The sequence below is a fragment of the Melanostigma gelatinosum genome, assembly GCF_949748355.1.
Source record: "Melanostigma gelatinosum genome assembly, chromosome: 24".
In the NCBI taxonomy this organism is placed as follows: Eukaryota; Metazoa; Chordata; class Actinopteri; order Perciformes; family Zoarcidae; genus Melanostigma; species Melanostigma gelatinosum.
The window spans coordinates 4,271,332-4,288,369 of NC_136657.1; the positions used below are offsets into that span (position 1 = coordinate 4,271,332).

A 17,038-nucleotide genomic window follows, 5' to 3' on the forward strand; every position below is an offset into this window, starting at 1 on the left:
TTACTCCCCTCAAACATGCTTTTCTTAACGCTTGCTTGCCTAACAACAACCAACCACCTCGTATTTCCGCATTGGCCCAGCCCACATGCATGTGGTGTCCTGTTACATGACCGTTTTTTGTTTTGCTGTATAAGAAACAGGGTGCAGCAGAGAGAAGTCTCACTCCACAGTTGGCTTTTGAAAAGGATCACACTTTTGTGGCTGAAACTTGTTTTGGACTGGTAAGTTCATCTCTTTGCTCTCTACCGCTGAATCTCATCCTGTTTATCACGGAATCAATGAAGAATGAATTGAGCAAGATTGTTTTTTACCAGCAAGTGGCAAGCTAAGGCTCACACTGTACAATACAGGTGTATTTACTCCAAAGACAACGGCTGTTTGTTGTGATTGTGGAGGACAACATGCATCCTCTGAAGACACTGAATTATTCTTCTTCCATTCCTTTAAGACGAGATGAAGAAGAAGCTGATCATTGACGCAGACATCGGGGTGGACGATGCTCAGGCCCTCATGGTGGCCATCGCGGACCCCGATGTGGAGGTCTTGGGGATCATCTGCTGCTACGGCAACACGCCCCTGGAGAACGTCCTCAAGAACACGCTGCGTGTCCTGAAAGTCTGCAACCGGCTGGACGTAAGTCTGTGTTTTTAAAATACACGACTTTGGTTACAACCAACAGAGGTGTGGTGATGGTTGAGTTGTGATTTAGTGGGGGGGGGGTCATATTAGCAGCTGGGATTGGGCAACACACCCCTTCACAAGCACGATGTACCACCCTCCTCAGATCCCAGTGTACCGCGGCTGTTCAGAGCCACTGCTGGCCCACAAACGCCATGCCGGGGATTTCCACGGGAAGGACGGTTTGGGCGACGTCCCGGATCCAGACGCTCCGTGCCTGGAGCTGCTGCAGAAGAAAAGGGGTGTGCCGGCCATGATCAAGCTTGTCAACCAAAACCCTGGAGAGGTGAGGCAAACCCCAAAAAGGAATTTCATGGAGCTCAATGTGTGATTTGATGAAATAACGTGGACACCGGGGTGGACGATGCTCAGGCCATCATGATGGCCTGAGCAGCCCCCGACGTGGAGATCCTAGCGATCACCTGGGAGCCATGGGAACACACCCTTGGACAACTCCTGCAAGAACACGCTGCGTGTCCTGAAAGCCTGCAACCGGCTGGATGTAAGAACGCGTGTCGGGTTCACAGCTGTATGACGTAGTGATGGTTCCCAAGCGTGTGCTAAAAGCCTGTCATGCTCGGCTACAGGAAGAAGGTGAACTAATTGTTGGCAGATGGTTGAACTGGTCTTCACGTTGTCCTCTCACTTGTACTGTGTGCAGGTGACTCTCGTGGCCACGGCGCCCCTCACTAACCTGGCCCTCGCTGCACAACTGAACCCTTCCTTCTCCAAGAACCTGAAGGCGCTCTACATCATGGGAGGAAACACAGAATGTAGGTTAACATGCGAGTTAACAGCCACTGTATGTGTTTAACTTTACATTGTGATAATGACGAGAGGTGTGTGTGTGTGTGTGTGTGTGTGTGTGTGTGCAGCCAGGGGTAACACCACAGTGTGCGGAGAGTTTAACTTCGTGGCTGACCCAGAGGCGGCCTACATCGTGCTGGACCGCTACACCTGTCCCACCTACATCGCCACCTGGGAGTTCAGCTGCAGGAACAGCCTGCCGTGGGTCTGTAATTAACCACAACAAGCCACATAGTTGAGTCACACTAGTGTTGTGGAATGCAAAAAGACGAGTGCTTGACTTCCATCCTGTCTCCCTCAGTCTTTCTGCGACACTTGGCTGGCCCAGGACACGGACAAGGCTCGTTTCATGGAGAAGATTTCCCTCCACACCAGGACGGTACGACGGTTGTTTTATTTAAAAGCACTGAAATATAGAATTCAGAATAAAATGTGACTTGTGTGTCTCCTGTTTTTTTTTTTTTTTTTGGTGAGAGCAGATGGTCCAGACTGATCGGTATCAAAAGGAGCTGGTGTCAGGACCCGGGTTCAACACCTGTGACACCTACGCTATGGCTGCAGCCATCGAAGACACTCTGGTGACGGAGAGCGAAGAGGTTCACACGCTGCCTTCATCCCGTTGGACGCCGACATGTTTTGACAGTTTTTAGCAGAAACGAATCCAAAGACTTCTTCTTTGTCGTCGTCCTCCAGGTGGCGGTGACAGTGGAGTTGGAGGGGAAGCACACCCGAGGCATGATGGTGCTGGACTACATGGACCTGCTGAAGAAGAAGCACAAGGTCTTCGTCATGAAGAGCATCGACTTGGAGAAGTTCAAGCAGCTGTTGATGAATGCACTGAAATAGCATGACGTCTGTTAAACAGGTCCACGATGATTCATATTGTGAATTACGGAAATCATCAACTGCTTATGAACTATGTATGAATGTATGTACGTGGTTCTTTTAAAAATAAATAAATGAGTTGAAACTTACTGTGTGTACAGTCTCTGAACTATTTCCTTATAATTAAGAAAATGTAATGGAAGATTGTTGCTGATGGTTCTCCTGTACAGTAAATATAAAGACAAAGGATAACATGAGTCTAATGATAAGATAATGGCATTTCTTCCTCCAGAAAGAAGGACAGAGTCAACCTAAGTTAATAAAACCTTTTATTGGAAGTGCTTTGGAATGTACACTAAGAAAAAAAGGGGGTGAAAAAAAAGTGTCATTCCCATGTTCCTCCACTTTCCTTTTTATCTTCAACAAGCAGGATTATTTCTTCTTTTTTAAAGAAAACTCAACGAAACAAAGCAAATGTTTTCCTCTTCAGAAACAATCCTCTGTGTATATATTACAACCTGCCAGAATATTTACAAATCATACAAAAACAATAAAAGCTGTATCCTCCTGTTTTCCGCAACTACAGTCCAAACACATCCCTGTTCACCGACGTCGGAGCTCAACACAAGAGCCAGACAGAAAATTGAGTCAATTGAGGGTCGACCAGCTCAGCGTCCCAGTTCACGGAGAGTCCACCAGAGTCCTTCCCGATCCAGATGTTGACTAACAGAAGCTGGAAATTCATTCTTGACACCTAGATGTGAGTTGGAAGCTGATTTTGAGTCGGCCTGGAGCCGACTAGAGTCCAACCTCAGAGACAAACCGGTCCTACTGGACTCTGTACTTGTAAAACCAGCAGAGGCCCTGAGTGAAGTTCCAGCCCAGAGAGACGGAGAGGACGTAAACGAGTGCGAGCAGAGCGAAGGGGTAGAGCAGCACCACGGTGTTCTTCAGGAAGGGTAGAGCTGTGTGGGGAAACACAAGACGAGCACATCAGCGGCCGCTTTGTGCCAACGTGACAGATCTATAAAGTCACGTTGAAATGTGCACGACATTAAATAAAATGAATTGCTCAGTCTATAAAATGCCTGAGAATGGTCAAACAAATGGCCGTCACAACTACTTGGAACCCAAGTTGCTTTCTTCAAATAGGCAGTTTTGTCCAATCAGAAAATCCCCTCAACAGAGAAGCTGCAACTTGCAAATGTTTGTTCATTTAGCTTGAAAAACATCTGAAACATTTTATCGATTATCTGAACGGTTGAAAATGAATTGACTGTCTACTGACCGAGACGGTTCGTGTTAAGGACAGAACAAAATACAACCAGACGTTATCAGTCCAACCCGATCTGATCCGTCTCTTCGCTGCAATATTGGTTCTTACCGTTGTAACCGAGGAACGTGATGTAGAGATAATAACCGATGGCGATCAGCCACATCGTGTTCCCAACAAAGTATCCCATGAACCAGTCGGAGTTTATTACCACAACATCTGAAACACACAAAACAAACTGTGATGTGAGTGTGGTGACAAAGGAAGGAAGCAGGTGTAATCTATACTACATGAATACACATACGATGATCATAAGTATCATTTTTAAATAAATATTTGGTTTTAAATCTTAATTGAACACATAAAATGCACTTTTAACTGTATTAAAGACCATTTCACGCCTTGGCTTGGAAGATGTAATTTGGGAGACACTGAAATAACTCCCAAAAAGCCTCAAGCTACTCACGGTTGATGAAGAAGAGCTGCAGGAAGTGCAGGATGACTAGAAGAGGGTAGAAGGCATTGAGGTGAACATCGAATGCGTAGCCCCACTCCACGTCAAAGTTTCTGCTGGGATGCTTCAACAGGTACTTGTTGCTGATAACCCTGAAAAAGACAGAATACATAATATTTAGGTCTTTATAAGACTTCAATTTTAACATTAGCTGCACAAACAAGAATTACATACACACAAAAACATGCCCCTCAACGAGGCAAACCCTCTACTCACCACATGAGGGTTGATATGAGAAGCCCAACTCCTATACAGTCAACAATGACTACCCACAGCAGCAGCTTCAGAGTTTCCACCACTCCCATGTCCAACACCAGCCCAAAGCCTACTGTTGACACTGCAGAGGAATAGAGGGAGCGTTGAGTCATCGCAGCACAGCGACAACATCTGGATCCAGCGCTTCACCGATCGCAGACTTACCGCACAGCCAGATGCCGAGCAGGACCAGGAAAGCCGGGTCGTCCCTGGCCCACTGGTCCTTGGTCTGTTTCCTGTAGTGGAAGTTGCGGTAGACTCTCTGCGGCGACGTGAACAAGTAAAGCATTTGCCACAAGGCGAAGTCAAAGTCCATCTGTCTGAAATGGAGCAGCCGTCGCAGGTACTTGTAGCGCTTGAAGCCTGCCGTGTGGCGCGCGGTGTCGCTCGAACCGAGGGCGCCGTTGCTGTTCGGTGAGGTGGTCGGCAACATGGTGCTGAGTGTCACATGAGAGGGAAAAGGAGGTAAGGACAGGTGGGGAAGGAGAGGAAACATCCTGAGGAGGTTCAGCATTCTAATCTTAAACGACATGCAGATAAACCAATGCAACTACACTGATGAGCACTGTATCATGCAACATTTTGGGGTTAAAATACTCAGTTTTATAACCTGATGCATCACTCTCACTTCGAACCTTAGTCTGGTCCAAAGCTTCCAGTCTACAGTGATTACATTAAAAACACTTTATATGCAGTTTTTAAACTTAAAAGCACATAATATGTTATGGTGTATTAGGGCGACATACATGAGGTTTATAAACCTCTTTTTAAAAATGACAACACAGAAACAGAGGATGCTATCGCTAACCTTTGCTACATATGCTCTAAGTTACATTAAACACTTCTAAATGATACATATTTTCTATCCTAAATAAACCAAATACACTGTTTATTTACTGCTCAGTATGCGTTGTACCCCCAACAAGCACTGACCCAACAAGCACTGACAATGCTGTGTTGGTTGACGCTGTGTTAGCTTGTTGCTAACTAGTTTAATAAGATAAGAAGGCCTGGTCAGTTTTATTTGTAGAATACTGAGTAAACGCACCAGTAACTATTTGGTAATAGTTAAACAACTAAACTTATTTACTCCGGATAATAGTCACCTGTTTTTGCTGTACTCCTTAGTAGGAGAAAGCCCCAACTCTGGCTCGTTTATCTAGCTATTTGTAGACGCTTCCTGATCTGTCGCGAAAATGAACACGTAGATACTTCCGGTATCAGCCGGTGCACCATGGGAAATGTAGTCTAAAATGAGAGGATCGCCTTCAGTACAAAATAAAAGATAAAAAAAGAGGATCTCCTTCAGGGATGTAACACTATACATGGTTTGAACTAATACAGCATGACTAAAGTAAAATAAAGTATTAGATATGGTTAGTTTTATATTGAGAACGTGAAGATTTTACTTTTATTGTGAAATATTTTAACGGAAGTAGGACACTATTCTATTTCCGCTAATTACGCCATAGCTATTTGACTGGTAGTACAACTCAGATCACCGCTGTTCTGGTCAAGAAGGCCAAATAGCGAAAAGGTAAGAATCAGAATGACATTCTGCACTTATGCACGTTTTACTCTATTTGTTATTTAATTGCAAAACCAGAGGAAATGATCGTGTTTGACCTCATTACCCACCGTAACCCTCCGACAACATTGCAATGCCTGTGTCCTTGAGTGGTGCTCTCTTAGCTAACGCTGCTAGCCTGTAAGCATTGGAAGGTCCATGTTACATGAGTCTTCTCCTGTACCCATAAGCTGATAAATCGTATATAATGGTGTCCGACATGTTAGTTATGTCGATATGTTTCCAAATGTCTGCTTTTCGTCTCTGTGCGTTATCTCCTTGAAACGTGAACTACATGTTTTAGTGACATCATTTGTTGTTGACAAAATTCAAAACTTCAACACAGTCAATATTTTTATTCTAGACCTGCAGCTACACCTTGCATGAAATCTGAGCATTATATGATAATATAATGACAAAATGTATTGCCCCAATAAAGGAAGGGCTCTACTAATGTTGCATATTGCTATTTTACAACCTCTTCTTTAAAAAAAGTGTTGTTTTCTTGAAACAGAAAACATATTCTGGATCCCAGACATTTCATCTTGAAAGAGTGTTTTAGCAAAAAAAAAAAAAAAGGTTGTGCAATAACCAAGAGATTTCATTTTAAGAGCATATTTTCTGCAGAACAGAGATTATGACAGCTTGACAAAAAACATCTGGCAGCCATGTTTTCTTACTTATCAACAGTCAATTTTAGTCGATCGATAGAAATTGAATCGGCAAGAAAATACATAAAAATAAAGTTAGCTCATATGTTTTCCTCTCAGAGTCATGTTACGACTGCCACACGTCGGCCGGGCTTTAGCCGGAGCTGCCAAGAGCAGCCTGGCTCCCTCCAGCACCGGTAAGACTCGGGACAGAATACATTATGAGATGCATTTCATTGTGTCAGGTCTCATTTCATCTAAAGTACATTCGACCTTTTGTATTTCCACAAACAGTGCGTACTTCGGTGCGTGCTGCCAGCAACATGGTGGAGGTGTTTGTAGACGGGAAACCACTGGAGGTGGAGCCTGGAACTACTGTGCTGCAGGTAAGAAACATCAGATTATTTTACTGCAAACATGCACAGATGTTTCATTCGGTCCCTTCATATTGTACGCTGTATTTCTTTGTGTATACGTAGTTACCAGTAGGCCATCTGTGTTCTTTAAATGTGGACAAAGATGGATTTGAGAGTGTTTTGTATATTGGATTGTTGTCTGCATAATTTTATCTTTTAAAGAATGTCCCGCCTCATCTTGACCGTTTATTTTGCCCATCAGGCCTGTGAGAAGGCGGGAATGCAGATCCCCAGGTTCTGCTACCATGAGCGACTCTCTGTGGCGGGAAACTGTCGTATGTGTCTGGTGGAGATTGAGAAAGTTCCGAAGGTAACGAAGTGCATCCGATATATCACATAAGTAGCTATTTGGCCGAAAATTGAAGAGTTTTAAACATTAGACCAGAAATAGCTGTAAATGCTTGCATCACTGCTGTCTTAATTGATGTGTGTGTGTTTGCTCCTCAGCCGGTAGCAGCCTGTGCCATGCCCGTCATGAAGGGCTGGAACATCCTCACCAACTCAGAGAAGACACGCAAGGCCAGGTACAGATTAAAATATTCACAAGTGAGTCAAACGAAGGAAATACACAGTTGAAACTTGCTTGATGAACGTGTGTGTCTCTCATCAGAGAGGGAGTGATGGAGTTCCTGTTGGCCAACCACCCGCTGGACTGTCCCATTTGTGATCAGGGAGGAGAGTGTGACCTCCAGGTAACTGTGGACCGAATATATATACCGGATATAAACACCTTGGTTTAGGACTCAACCTTCATTCTCAGGGTACTACCTTTGTCTCCTGTGTTGACTCTCCTGCCTGCTGCGTTCTCAGGATCAGTCCATGCAGTTTGGTTCCGACCGCAGTCGTTTTACAGAAGGGAAGAGAGCAGTGGAGGACAAGAACATCGGGCCGCTCATCAAAACCATCATGACCCGCTGCATCCAGTGCACGCGCTGCGTCCGGTAAGTGCATCAGAAACATCCCCAGGCAATAGTATAACAATCGCGTTGGTGTAATATATGAGATCCTCTCACAGCACGGTCATATGTCCCTGCTTTATTTTGGTTTTTTTTGCAGTTTTGCCAGTGAGATCGCAGGTGTTGAAGACCTGGGAACGACGGGAAGAGGGAACAACCTGCAGATCGGGACGTACGTGGAGAAGATGTTCATGTCGGAGCTGTCGGGCAACGTTATCGACATCTGTCCCGTCGGAGCGCTCACCTCCAAACCCTACGCTTTCACCGCACGGCCGTGGGAGACCAGGTGGGACGGGATCGGACAGTTGCTGTTGCTTCCATTCAAAGTGAATTCAGTCCAGTCGTACCGGTGTCTTTAACTTCATCTCATGCCGTCTTTGCAGGAAAACCGAGTCGATTGATGTGCTGGACGCTGTGGGCAGTAACATCCTGGTGAGCACAAGAGGAGGGGAGGTGATGAGGGTGATGCCCAGGCTGAACGAAGACATCAACGAAGAATGGATCTCTGACAAAACCAGGTGAATTAAAGGCCGGGAAACATCTTTCTGACTGATTTAAAGAAATAAAACAAGCCTCGCTCGATACGCTGTCTGTGAAATAAATACTGGAAACATCCCATGTGTTGCAAGCTTGTTCAAAGAGAAAGGAAACCCCCCAAACGTGTGTCCTCAGGTTCGCATATGATGGTTTGAAGAGACAGAGGTTGACCCAACCAATGGTGAAGAGCGATTCAGGTCAGCTGACCCCGACCACCTGGGAGGACGCTCTTTCTCGCGTTGCTGGAGCAGTAAGTCTCGTTGAATCGGCCCGTTTATTCGGGTGATATTCATGCCTTATTGTTCACGCATCCCCTTTTGGTTGTATTGTCATATCTGAGTCTGGATGTATAAATATGTGTGTTTGTGTGTAGCTGCAGAGCGTGCAGGGCAGTGACGTGGCGGCCATTGTCGGAGGGCTGGCTGACGCTGAAGCTCTGGTGTGCCTCAAGGACCTCCTCAACAGACTCGACTCAGAAAACCTCTGCACCGAGGAGGTCTTCCCCATGTCGGGGGCCGGGTAAGACTTTGTTTGAAGATAAGAGTATGAAGCGTACAGAGTCCCCGCGGCCTCTGAAGCTGAGCGGCAGACAAACTCCTTTCTCTCCCCGCAGCACCGACCTGCGCTCCAACTACCTGTTGAACACTCGCATCGCCGGCATCGAGGACTGCGACCTGCTGCTGCTCGTGGGAACCAACCCGCGCTACGAGGCCCCGCTGTTCAACGCCCGCATCCGCAAGAGGTAAACTCAGTATTGCTTTGTTTCCCGGAAGCCGCTCGTAGTTGGTCTTTGCTTTTACCGGATAAAGTCAAAGTTCTGTCATCGTGACTCGTCTCTGGTCCTCCTCTTCCCGTGTCAGCTGGCTCCACAATGAGCTGCGTGTTGCCATGGTGGGTCACAATGTTGATCTGAGTTTCTCCTACGACCATCTGGGAGAGGAGACTTCTGTGCTGAAGGAGCTGGCAGCCGGCACACACCCCTTCTGCCAGGTAATGGACTCGTACGCACTCTGACGTGGAGCACAACGGCGGGAGCTTTGATGCAGATTCATGAACTGATGGGACTTTTCTTTTCTGGCGACTTTCACTCGAATCGTTCCTCTCCTCTCCCCGCCTCCAGGTCTTGTCAGCCGCTAAGCGTCCGGTGGTGGTCGTGGGTAGCGGCGCCCTGCAGAGGGAAGACGGAGCCGCCATCTTGAGCACCGTCTCCACCATCGCTCAGAACGCCAGAACCAGCAGTGAAGTCGAGGAGGGGTGGAAGGTCCTCAACGTCCTGCACAGGTACAACTTGGCAATCCTCTGAACACGCATTTGAGGCTGTCACGGCAAATCGTTTCGCATGTAAAGTTCCTGCTCATACTTTGTGTGAGCAGAGTGGCCAGTCAGGTGGCTGCGTTGGACCTGGGCTACAAGGCCGGAGTGGACGCCATCAGGGCAAACCCCCCCAAAGTGCTGTTCCTGCTGGGAGCCGACGCCGGCTGCATCACCAGAGCCGACCTGCCCAAAGACAGCCTCGTCATCTACCAGGGTACGCACAAAGCGTACACCCGATCGGCGGTAACCACGAGAGTGCGAATACATTTAAAAAATCATTTTTCAACCCCTCCAGGTCACCACGGGGACGTAGGAGCACCGATGGCAGACATCATCCTTCCCGGTGCTGCGTACACGGAGAAGGACGCCACATACGTCAACACCGAAGGCCGGAGCCAGCACACCCGGGTGGCTGTCACCGCTCCTGGAATGGCGAGAGAGGACTGGAAGATCATCAGGGCCGTATCTGAAGTAAGCAGGGGGTCGCTCGCATGTCGCGTACAAATCTGACCGAAAGGCGCGGCCGTTAAAAGCGACGTCTTTGCGTGTTTTTGCAGCTGGCCGGCGTGACGCTGCACTACGACTCTCTGGAGGAGGTCCGATCCAGACTAGCCGAGCTCTCTCCCAATCTGATCCGTTACGACGCCGTGGAGGAGGCGAACTACTTCAAACAGGCCAACGAGCTCGCTCAGGTACACGCGCAGAAGCATCCGTAGAGTCGCGCCGTCTATAATGCCGAGGAAAGAACACCGAAATAACCCCGTCTCTGATCCTTCGCAGGCTGTGACCCAGGACCTCATCGCAACTCCTCTGATGCCACCTCAGCTCACGGCAAAGGACTTCTACATGACAGGTGTGTTTTTAAACACAAGCGGAAAATGGAAAAACACACCGACTAGAAACATAATCTTCTTATTCCCGTCCCTCTCTGTGTGCAGACTCCATCAGCAGGGCCTCCCAGACGATGGCCAAATGCGTGAAAGCCATAACGGAAGGAGCCGCCGCTGTCGACGAGCCGTCGGTGTGCTGAGCAGCTCGAGACCTCCACACACAGTACAACTCTCCCTCCCCCGCTCACACGACACACAACGACTCAGACGAACTCAGTGTTGCTCCTTAACTTAAAGTTGTCCTCGATGCTTGTACCATACGGTTCATTCGTTGTCACTCCTGTGAAACAGGCTTTGTTGAAAAAAGCGTATTTAAAAAAAAAAAAAAAAAAATGTATGAAATATGAATAAAATCTTACAAATGTCTTTACTCCAGTTTGAGTGGTTTTCATTTATTGCATTTTTTTTTGTTGAAAAATCCGCTTGTTGCGTGCGTCTTTTGTCACTCCGTCACCTGTTTGTTTATTATATTTAGGCTTTAAGATTTACAAACCTCAGTATTAGATGTGATCTTTTTGTCGATCATGATAAGATTGTCAGAGTGAAAGTATCTTTCAGTGCAGTATAACATATCTTTATACATTCAAAGTTGTGATCTCTTAACTTCTGCCCCCGAAAACAAAGCCCTCGCTGCATTACCTCACACATTCAAATGTCAGATCTGTCCAGGCAGCGTTCGCCAAATACTCTCCTGTGAGACATGCTCAAATCTGGCTTCTCGCAGAAGGCGGTCTTTGCGGGATCCAGGGGTCAGACCACGGCCACTGCACGAGCAAAGTAAATAATGAAGACATTAATGAGCCGTGTTTGCTTTGGAGCTCTCGTGTAAAAGAAAGTCCTTAAGTACGAGTTCAGGAAGAGTTCAGGACGGATCCCCATCATTAATACAAGTTGAAGTTAATTTTGTCAAATCCTTTAGACTTTGGTGGAGTTCCTCCAGACTATTGGCTCTTGTCATATACTGCCCCCAAATGAGAGAGAGAGAGAGGGCTCTTGTAACTAGACAGAAGCAGAGAGAAGACAGTCTCATCTCTCCATTCTCTGTCTGCTCATTGTCTGAGACTGAACACTTTATTATTATTATACACTTCTCCATTTCTGGACCTTATTCCTACATACAGGTCAGTATTATTGCAACCTGGAGTGTAGCAGGACTACTTTTTCAGCGACGCATTTGCCTTTTTACAGATATTGTCACATGAAGTTTGTTTTTGCGAGGCTGCGTGTAGTTTCGTCGTTAAACTTGAAAGTCGACTCCGCTTCCTCTTTTTTTTTCTCGTCTGAAGGGTTTCCTCATGCGGGGACAGACAGCAGACTACTACTGGACCCAACAGGAAGATGGTTCCAGTTAAGCTCCTCATTCTGGGAGCTCAGAACACTGGAAAAACAGGTAAATTACAAACATGAATATGCAGAGAGGAGAGCGACAGGATGGGGACGCGTGTGCACATTTTGGATTATGTAACAGCAGCTTAGTTTGGACACACGGTCATGTTTTTTTTCACAGTTTTGGCAAACAAAAGAGGTTAAGTTTAGGGTTAGATTCTGGTCACGGTCCAAAAGATTTAGCCTAAATATGGAAAGCTTGCATGGGTCTAACGTTGACCCAACACTTGTGTCAAATCTTCCCATGGTGGGAAAATAGATCAGTGTGAGAAATGATTTCATTATAAATTGATGTGCTCATTTTGCATAATTTAACACGAGTAGTGACGTAAGTGACTTGTTGGGTTGTTTTCCCACAATAAAACGAAAGAACGAGTAAACTGAAGGTTACAACAGGACCTCGAACAAAAGTTTTACACTGTAGATTATCATTACATCGCATTTAGACGATTATAATATTAATATCAACTATATCTGCAAGGGGAGCTGCAGATGTGACAAGCTTTAATTCCTTTAAATGCAAACTCATCGCTCTTTCTTCAGCTGTAAAGGCTCAAATAAACAGGCCGAAATAACCTGCTAATGTGTGCTGCCAGAGGGAAACACAGAGAAGCCCTCAAACACCAGACGCAGACGTCAAACAAAGCGTCCAGACCCCGTCCACCCAAACACAGAGAAAGCACTCCTGCTTTTGTTTAAACAAGGCAGGCAGCATTACTGAGAGGATCATTTTCAAAGCAAGGATGCCACAACTTACCGTAGGCTGCAGATCAGATGCGAACCTGTGTGTGTGTGTGTGTGTGTGTGTGTGTGTGTGTGTATGGAAGGGGATTATTAGTTAATGTGTGCTTCTGGCAGTTCACTCTGTTTGTGTCTGTCTTGTGTCTCCAGCACTGTGTGTTCGTTTCATCACCAAACGCTTCATCGGTGAATACGACCGTAAAAAGGGTAAATATGTATTGCAATAAAACGAAGAAATAATATGACCGTGCTTGTTACTGACTGGATTAAACGAGTAAAATGTGTGTGTGTTTTTTTTACCACAGAGGTGACCTACAGATGCAGTCGGGCTCTGGACCAGGAAGCTGTTGATCTGGAGATTTTGGATGTAGCTTGTAAGGTAAATGTTTGCTTCTGTTTGGCGAGGGAAGCCAAAATGTGTAACCGTTCCTTTGTTTGCACCATTAAATATGATGAGGTTTGACATTTGTCAGTGTCTCCGACACGTTGTCTCCTCCAGGAGAGCTCTGTGGCGTCTCTGGAGTCGTCCATCCGCTGGGCAGACGGCTTCCTGCTGCTCTACTCCATCACACAGCGCCTCAGCTTCCAGGACGTCCCGCGACTCAAGAAGCTCATCGAGCAAACCAAACAGAGTCTGGGTACGGAGCTATCGTTCTCCTCATCACGGCCAGAAACAGCCCAGTTATCTGTGGCAGCAGATAGTCTGACAGTCAAATAGTTTGGACTCTCCCGTGTGTGTTTTCACACACTATATAATGTCAGCATCACTAGTCACGACTGTATATTTGTGTTAAGGACGACTAAGGGACAAATGAAGCAGCTGTTGAACCACTGAACCAGCAGTGTGATCTCAAGAGGAACAGTCTGCTCACTGTGTTTGCTCTTAAAGTCCAGTGAGGCTCTGCTCTAACTCCAGCTGACATCGGTCTATTGTCGCCTTTACACACACACACACACACACACACACACACACATATAGTCCATGTATGGTAGGCCGTCCTGTGATCTGTAGGTAACCCCTGCACGCCACAGCATCATCCTGCCGGTTTATTGTCACTATATTTCTGTGTGTGTGTGTGTGTGTGTGTGTGTGTGTGTGTGTCAGTTGTACCTACAGTGCTGGTAGCGAATAAGGCGGACCTGGAAATCGGCAGGGAGGTGACAACAGAGGAAGGACAGAGACTGGCCAAGGATTTAAGGTGTGTGTGTTTTTAATTTCAATTCAATTCAATTCAATTTATTTTTGTACAGCCCAAAATCACAAATTACAAATTTACCTCAGAGGGCTTTACAATATGTACACGTTTGACATCCTCTTGTCCCGGAACCCTCACATCAGAACAGGAAAAACTCCCCAAAAAAACCCTTTAACGGGGAGGAAAGAGGAAGAAACCTGTGGGAGAGCAATAGAGGAGGGATCCCTCTCCCAGGATGGACAGAAGTGCAATGATGTCATGTGTAGAACAGGATAGTGAATTACAACACATTCAATGTAATTACAGCACATTCAATGTATGACACAACCACGACAGGAGGCAAGACCTGGTCCAGGTAAACCCGGATACACAGGAACCTGTGAGGCGAGAAAGCACAAAGACTCTGGTGAAGAAGCAGGTCAATAATGTGCATTAATGGGATCGGTAATAGGATTAATAATGTTAACAATGAAGATCGTAGTAGGTGTCAGCAACATTTATTTCTTAAAATAGGAAATTTGAGAAAAGTGTGTTTACACGGTACTGAATATTGATATGAATTATTAGTGTGTGCATATGCCTCTAAGTGTGTGTGTGTGTGTGTGTGTGTGTGTGTGTGTGTGTGTAGGTGCGGCTTCAGGGAGCTGTCGGTGGCAGAAGCTGTTTTAGCTGTGGAAGCAGCCGTGTTTCAGCTCATCAGGTATACACCGGTATATACATATATATATATATATATTTATATGTATATATATTAAAAATAATGTTGTTATCATGTTATTTGCCGGCCTCTCATATCGTATCTGCAGTCGTGTTACCTGTTGCATGTGTTGTCTCATCAGCAGTTGGTGGTGATGTCTTGTTTCGTGTGTGTCCGTCAGGCTGGTGTTGGACCAGCAGCGTCCTCTGCCGGACCGCCGCTCCTACATGCTGACTGTTCGCCACGCTCTGACCAGGAAACTGACCCGGTCTAAGACCATGCAGTGGTGACCGCCGCAAACAAACAACGAGATCCATCTTTCTGCTGCACTCAGTCACATGCATTACTTACTGTCAAGATGTGCTCACTACTGTAAAAGCAATCATCTGTACACACTGAGAGATGCTACAGGTCAGACAGTGACCTTTGTTTCATCCTCCAGTAGAGGGCGGTACGGTCATTCCATCTGGTGCAAACTCATCCCAGTATGTCAAATACACTGTTTGTCTAAAGGTATATGAATAACACTTTGATGTGGAACAATCTGTGAGATCCATGCCGACTTAGCAGCAGATTAAGGCACTTGTTCTTTGAATAACATGATCAGGAATCAAGTATGGGTGTCCGTATAGTCAGCTTCATGCACAACAATACAAGCCTCTAACCCGTGGATGAACCACGGCATCAGTCTGTGAGTAAAACCGTTGAACTTGCCCTTGTTGTAGGAGTGTGTCGATGACGTAACAGTGTGTAAAGAATGAAGCTGGTTTTGATTACAGTCTTGGCGTTATTTGACTGTGTTCCCGTCTATGTATCTATCTATGTCTCTGTCTCTCTCTCTCCTCGTCGATCACTCTGAACTTCTGAACTTTATGATCAGCGAGAGACATCTGATGAAAAAAGAAAAGGAGACGGAGGTAAAAGCAGCACGGAGAATAAAACAGGGATCAAAGCACTGGGCGTCTTTGGCATCTTGTCTGTAAGAAAAAGAGCGCTGCTCAGTCTGACTGCTCTGTTTATACACACTGCTCTGGCTCCTGCCACTTGTAAAGGCATTATGGGAAAATTGACTGTGTGCTTACTCCCGCTGTCCAACCCCACAACCGTTTATTATACATCAACTACTCCACCCAACCAACCTCAGAACCCCAATGGGCTCTAACACAGAGGATGAAAATGTGAAGATAGTTTCATATTTATGGCTCGAAAGTTATTTATACCCAATTATTGATACTATTTTAAGCTTTCTATGTGTTTGGATTCTGTGATTGCATCGCTGTATTGTAGTTTGTATTGATACTGGCAGGGTCCGCCTTTCCCGCGTGTTGTTAAAACACACCTGCTGTTACCACCGGTCACCACAGGTGTCGCTAAAGCAACCATGACTTATGAAACAGTCGAAATAATACCGATGCCTCTGTATGACTTCTGTACGTTTTGCATCAATATGTGAATTAACAGAGTTGATTTCGTTTCACCGTTGTTATATTACAGTTTTTAATCTTACAAAGCCACAAATAGATGCATTACCTCATTGCTATGCATCCTGCAAACAACTGTTTAAAAATGGTGTAATAAATATAAATATATATAAATGATTTGAGTCTTTCTTTCACCCGCATCTGAAACAAAATGCTAGCGACAACAAGATATTCACGACATAATGTGGTGGTGCTCATGGGAACAATACCGCTTTTGTCCACAGGGGCCGCCAAAATTGACACAAAAAGAAGGTTCCTTGGAGTAGTATTTAGTCGTAAATAGTAGTATTAGCCCCAAATTTAAAAAAAAGGAGTAAGAAGAAGATATTCGTAATTATTTTTACCAGGTTTAAAATATTTTCAAAAAGTCCTTAAATGCATACAACAAAATATGTTTGTGAATGCCCCCCAGAATGACAGATTTAATCACATTTGCATTAAAATAGGAATATATTAGCATTAGTTTGACTCAAGGTCTCCCTTAATAGCTTTTTTTCCCCAGAGAAGACCATGAGACGACGTTGAATGCTCCGACAAAAGCGAATCAGGGTCTGTTTGTTTGTTAATGTGTTGGTTTATTGAGCTATTTCTCTGTATACCTAATGGCACCAGCTTTATTTCAGGTGAGGGGATAAGTCGGATGGTTGAGGGGGGGGGGGGGGTCTTACCACAGGTTTCATATTAACAGACTTGGGAACAGAAGTCATAAATATCAAAGTTTGAATTTGTATTCACCAACATGAGTGGGTACTACAGTGAATACGCTCCAGCTTCTTAGCAAGGTCAGCACAGGGAGTGAGAGAAGGAGACGATGTGGGGACTACCAGTCATTTTCTCGTAGCGTTTGGGCAGTGA

At 45.6% G+C, this 17,038-nt stretch overlaps 4 protein-coding genes across 4 annotated transcripts; 3 read left to right on the forward strand and 1 right to left on the reverse strand.

The window, feature by feature from the left end:
• Positions 1 to 62: 62 nt before the first annotated feature.
• LOC306797163 (inosine-uridine preferring nucleoside hydrolase-like) lies at positions 63 to 2,453 on the forward strand. The gene is made up of 8 exons (XM_079296369.1): positions 63 to 221; positions 449 to 633; positions 785 to 964; positions 1,340 to 1,451; positions 1,554 to 1,690; positions 1,787 to 1,864; positions 1,965 to 2,081; positions 2,179 to 2,453. Exons 2-8 carry the CDS (start codon positions 454 to 456, stop codon positions 2,329 to 2,331), a joined length of 957 nt encoding a protein of 318 aa, XP_079152495.1. The 5' UTR covers positions 63 to 221; positions 449 to 453; the 3' UTR covers positions 2,332 to 2,453.
• A 169-nt stretch (positions 2,454 to 2,622) lies between these two features.
• unc50 (unc-50 homolog (C. elegans)) lies at positions 2,623 to 5,548 on the reverse strand. Its single transcript, XM_079296192.1, has 6 exons — positions 5,459 to 5,548; positions 4,518 to 4,789; positions 4,314 to 4,434; positions 4,050 to 4,189; positions 3,695 to 3,802; positions 2,623 to 3,275 (listed from the first exon to the last, which is right to left on the reverse strand). The coding sequence occupies exons 2-6, from the start codon at positions 4,783 to 4,785 to the stop codon at positions 3,139 to 3,141; spliced, it is 774 nt and encodes a 257-aa protein (XP_079152318.1). The 5' UTR covers positions 4,786 to 4,789; positions 5,459 to 5,548; the 3' UTR covers positions 2,623 to 3,138.
• Positions 5,549 to 5,807: 259 nt separating this feature from the next.
• On the forward strand, positions 5,808 to 11,048 carry ndufs1 (NADH:ubiquinone oxidoreductase core subunit S1). Its single transcript, XM_079296070.1, has 19 exons — positions 5,808 to 5,889; positions 6,690 to 6,766; positions 6,864 to 6,955; positions 7,188 to 7,295; positions 7,433 to 7,509; positions 7,596 to 7,677; positions 7,796 to 7,926; positions 8,042 to 8,227; positions 8,325 to 8,459; positions 8,614 to 8,728; positions 8,852 to 8,997; positions 9,092 to 9,220; positions 9,339 to 9,468; positions 9,599 to 9,759; positions 9,852 to 10,006; positions 10,088 to 10,263; positions 10,350 to 10,484; positions 10,573 to 10,645; positions 10,731 to 11,048. The coding sequence occupies exons 2-19, from the start codon at positions 6,694 to 6,696 to the stop codon at positions 10,820 to 10,822; spliced, it is 2,196 nt and encodes a 731-aa protein (XP_079152196.1). The 5' UTR covers positions 5,808 to 5,889; positions 6,690 to 6,693; the 3' UTR covers positions 10,823 to 11,048.
• A 972-nt stretch (positions 11,049 to 12,020) lies between these two features.
• LOC306797343 (ras-related and estrogen-regulated growth inhibitor) lies at positions 12,021 to 14,992 on the forward strand (the record flags this gene model as incomplete). The annotated part of the gene is made up of 7 exons (XM_079296665.1): positions 12,021 to 12,072; positions 12,960 to 13,016; positions 13,115 to 13,188; positions 13,309 to 13,447; positions 13,915 to 14,008; positions 14,634 to 14,705; positions 14,884 to 14,992. 7 exons carry the CDS (start codon positions 12,021 to 12,023, stop codon positions 14,990 to 14,992), a joined length of 597 nt encoding a protein of 198 aa, XP_079152791.1.
• Positions 14,993 to 17,038: the final 2,046 nt, after the last annotated feature.

Coding starts and splice junctions, on each gene's coding strand:
- LOC306797163 (XM_079296369.1), top strand. CDS start 454: ATGAAGAAGAAGCTGATCATTGACGCAGACATCGGGGTGGACGATGCT. Junction 965..1,339: donor TCAACCAAAACCCTGGAGAG/GTGAGGCAAACC, acceptor TACTGTGTGCAG/GTGACTCTCGTGGCCACGGC. Junction 1,691..1,786: donor GCAGGAACAGCCTGCCGTGG/GTCTGTAATTAA, acceptor TGTCTCCCTCAG/TCTTTCTGCGACACTTGGCT.
- unc50 (XM_079296192.1), bottom strand. CDS start 4,785: ATGTTGCCGACCACCTCACCGAACAGCAACGGCGCCCTCGGTTCGAGC. Junction 4,190..4,313: donor CTCATATCAACCCTCATGTG/GTGAGTAGAGGG, acceptor TGTCTTTTTCAG/GGTTATCAGCAACAAGTACC. Junction 3,803..4,049: donor GCAGCTCTTCTTCATCAACC/GTGAGTAGCTTG, acceptor TGTGTGTTTCAG/ATGTTGTGGTAATAAACTCC.
- ndufs1 (XM_079296070.1), top strand. CDS start 6,694: ATGTTACGACTGCCACACGTCGGCCGGGCTTTAGCCGGAGCTGCCAAG. Junction 8,998..9,091: donor TTCCCCATGTCGGGGGCCGG/GTAAGACTTTGT, acceptor CTCTCCCCGCAG/CACCGACCTGCGCTCCAACT. Junction 9,760..9,851: donor GTCCTCAACGTCCTGCACAG/GTACAACTTGGC, acceptor TTGTGTGAGCAG/AGTGGCCAGTCAGGTGGCTG.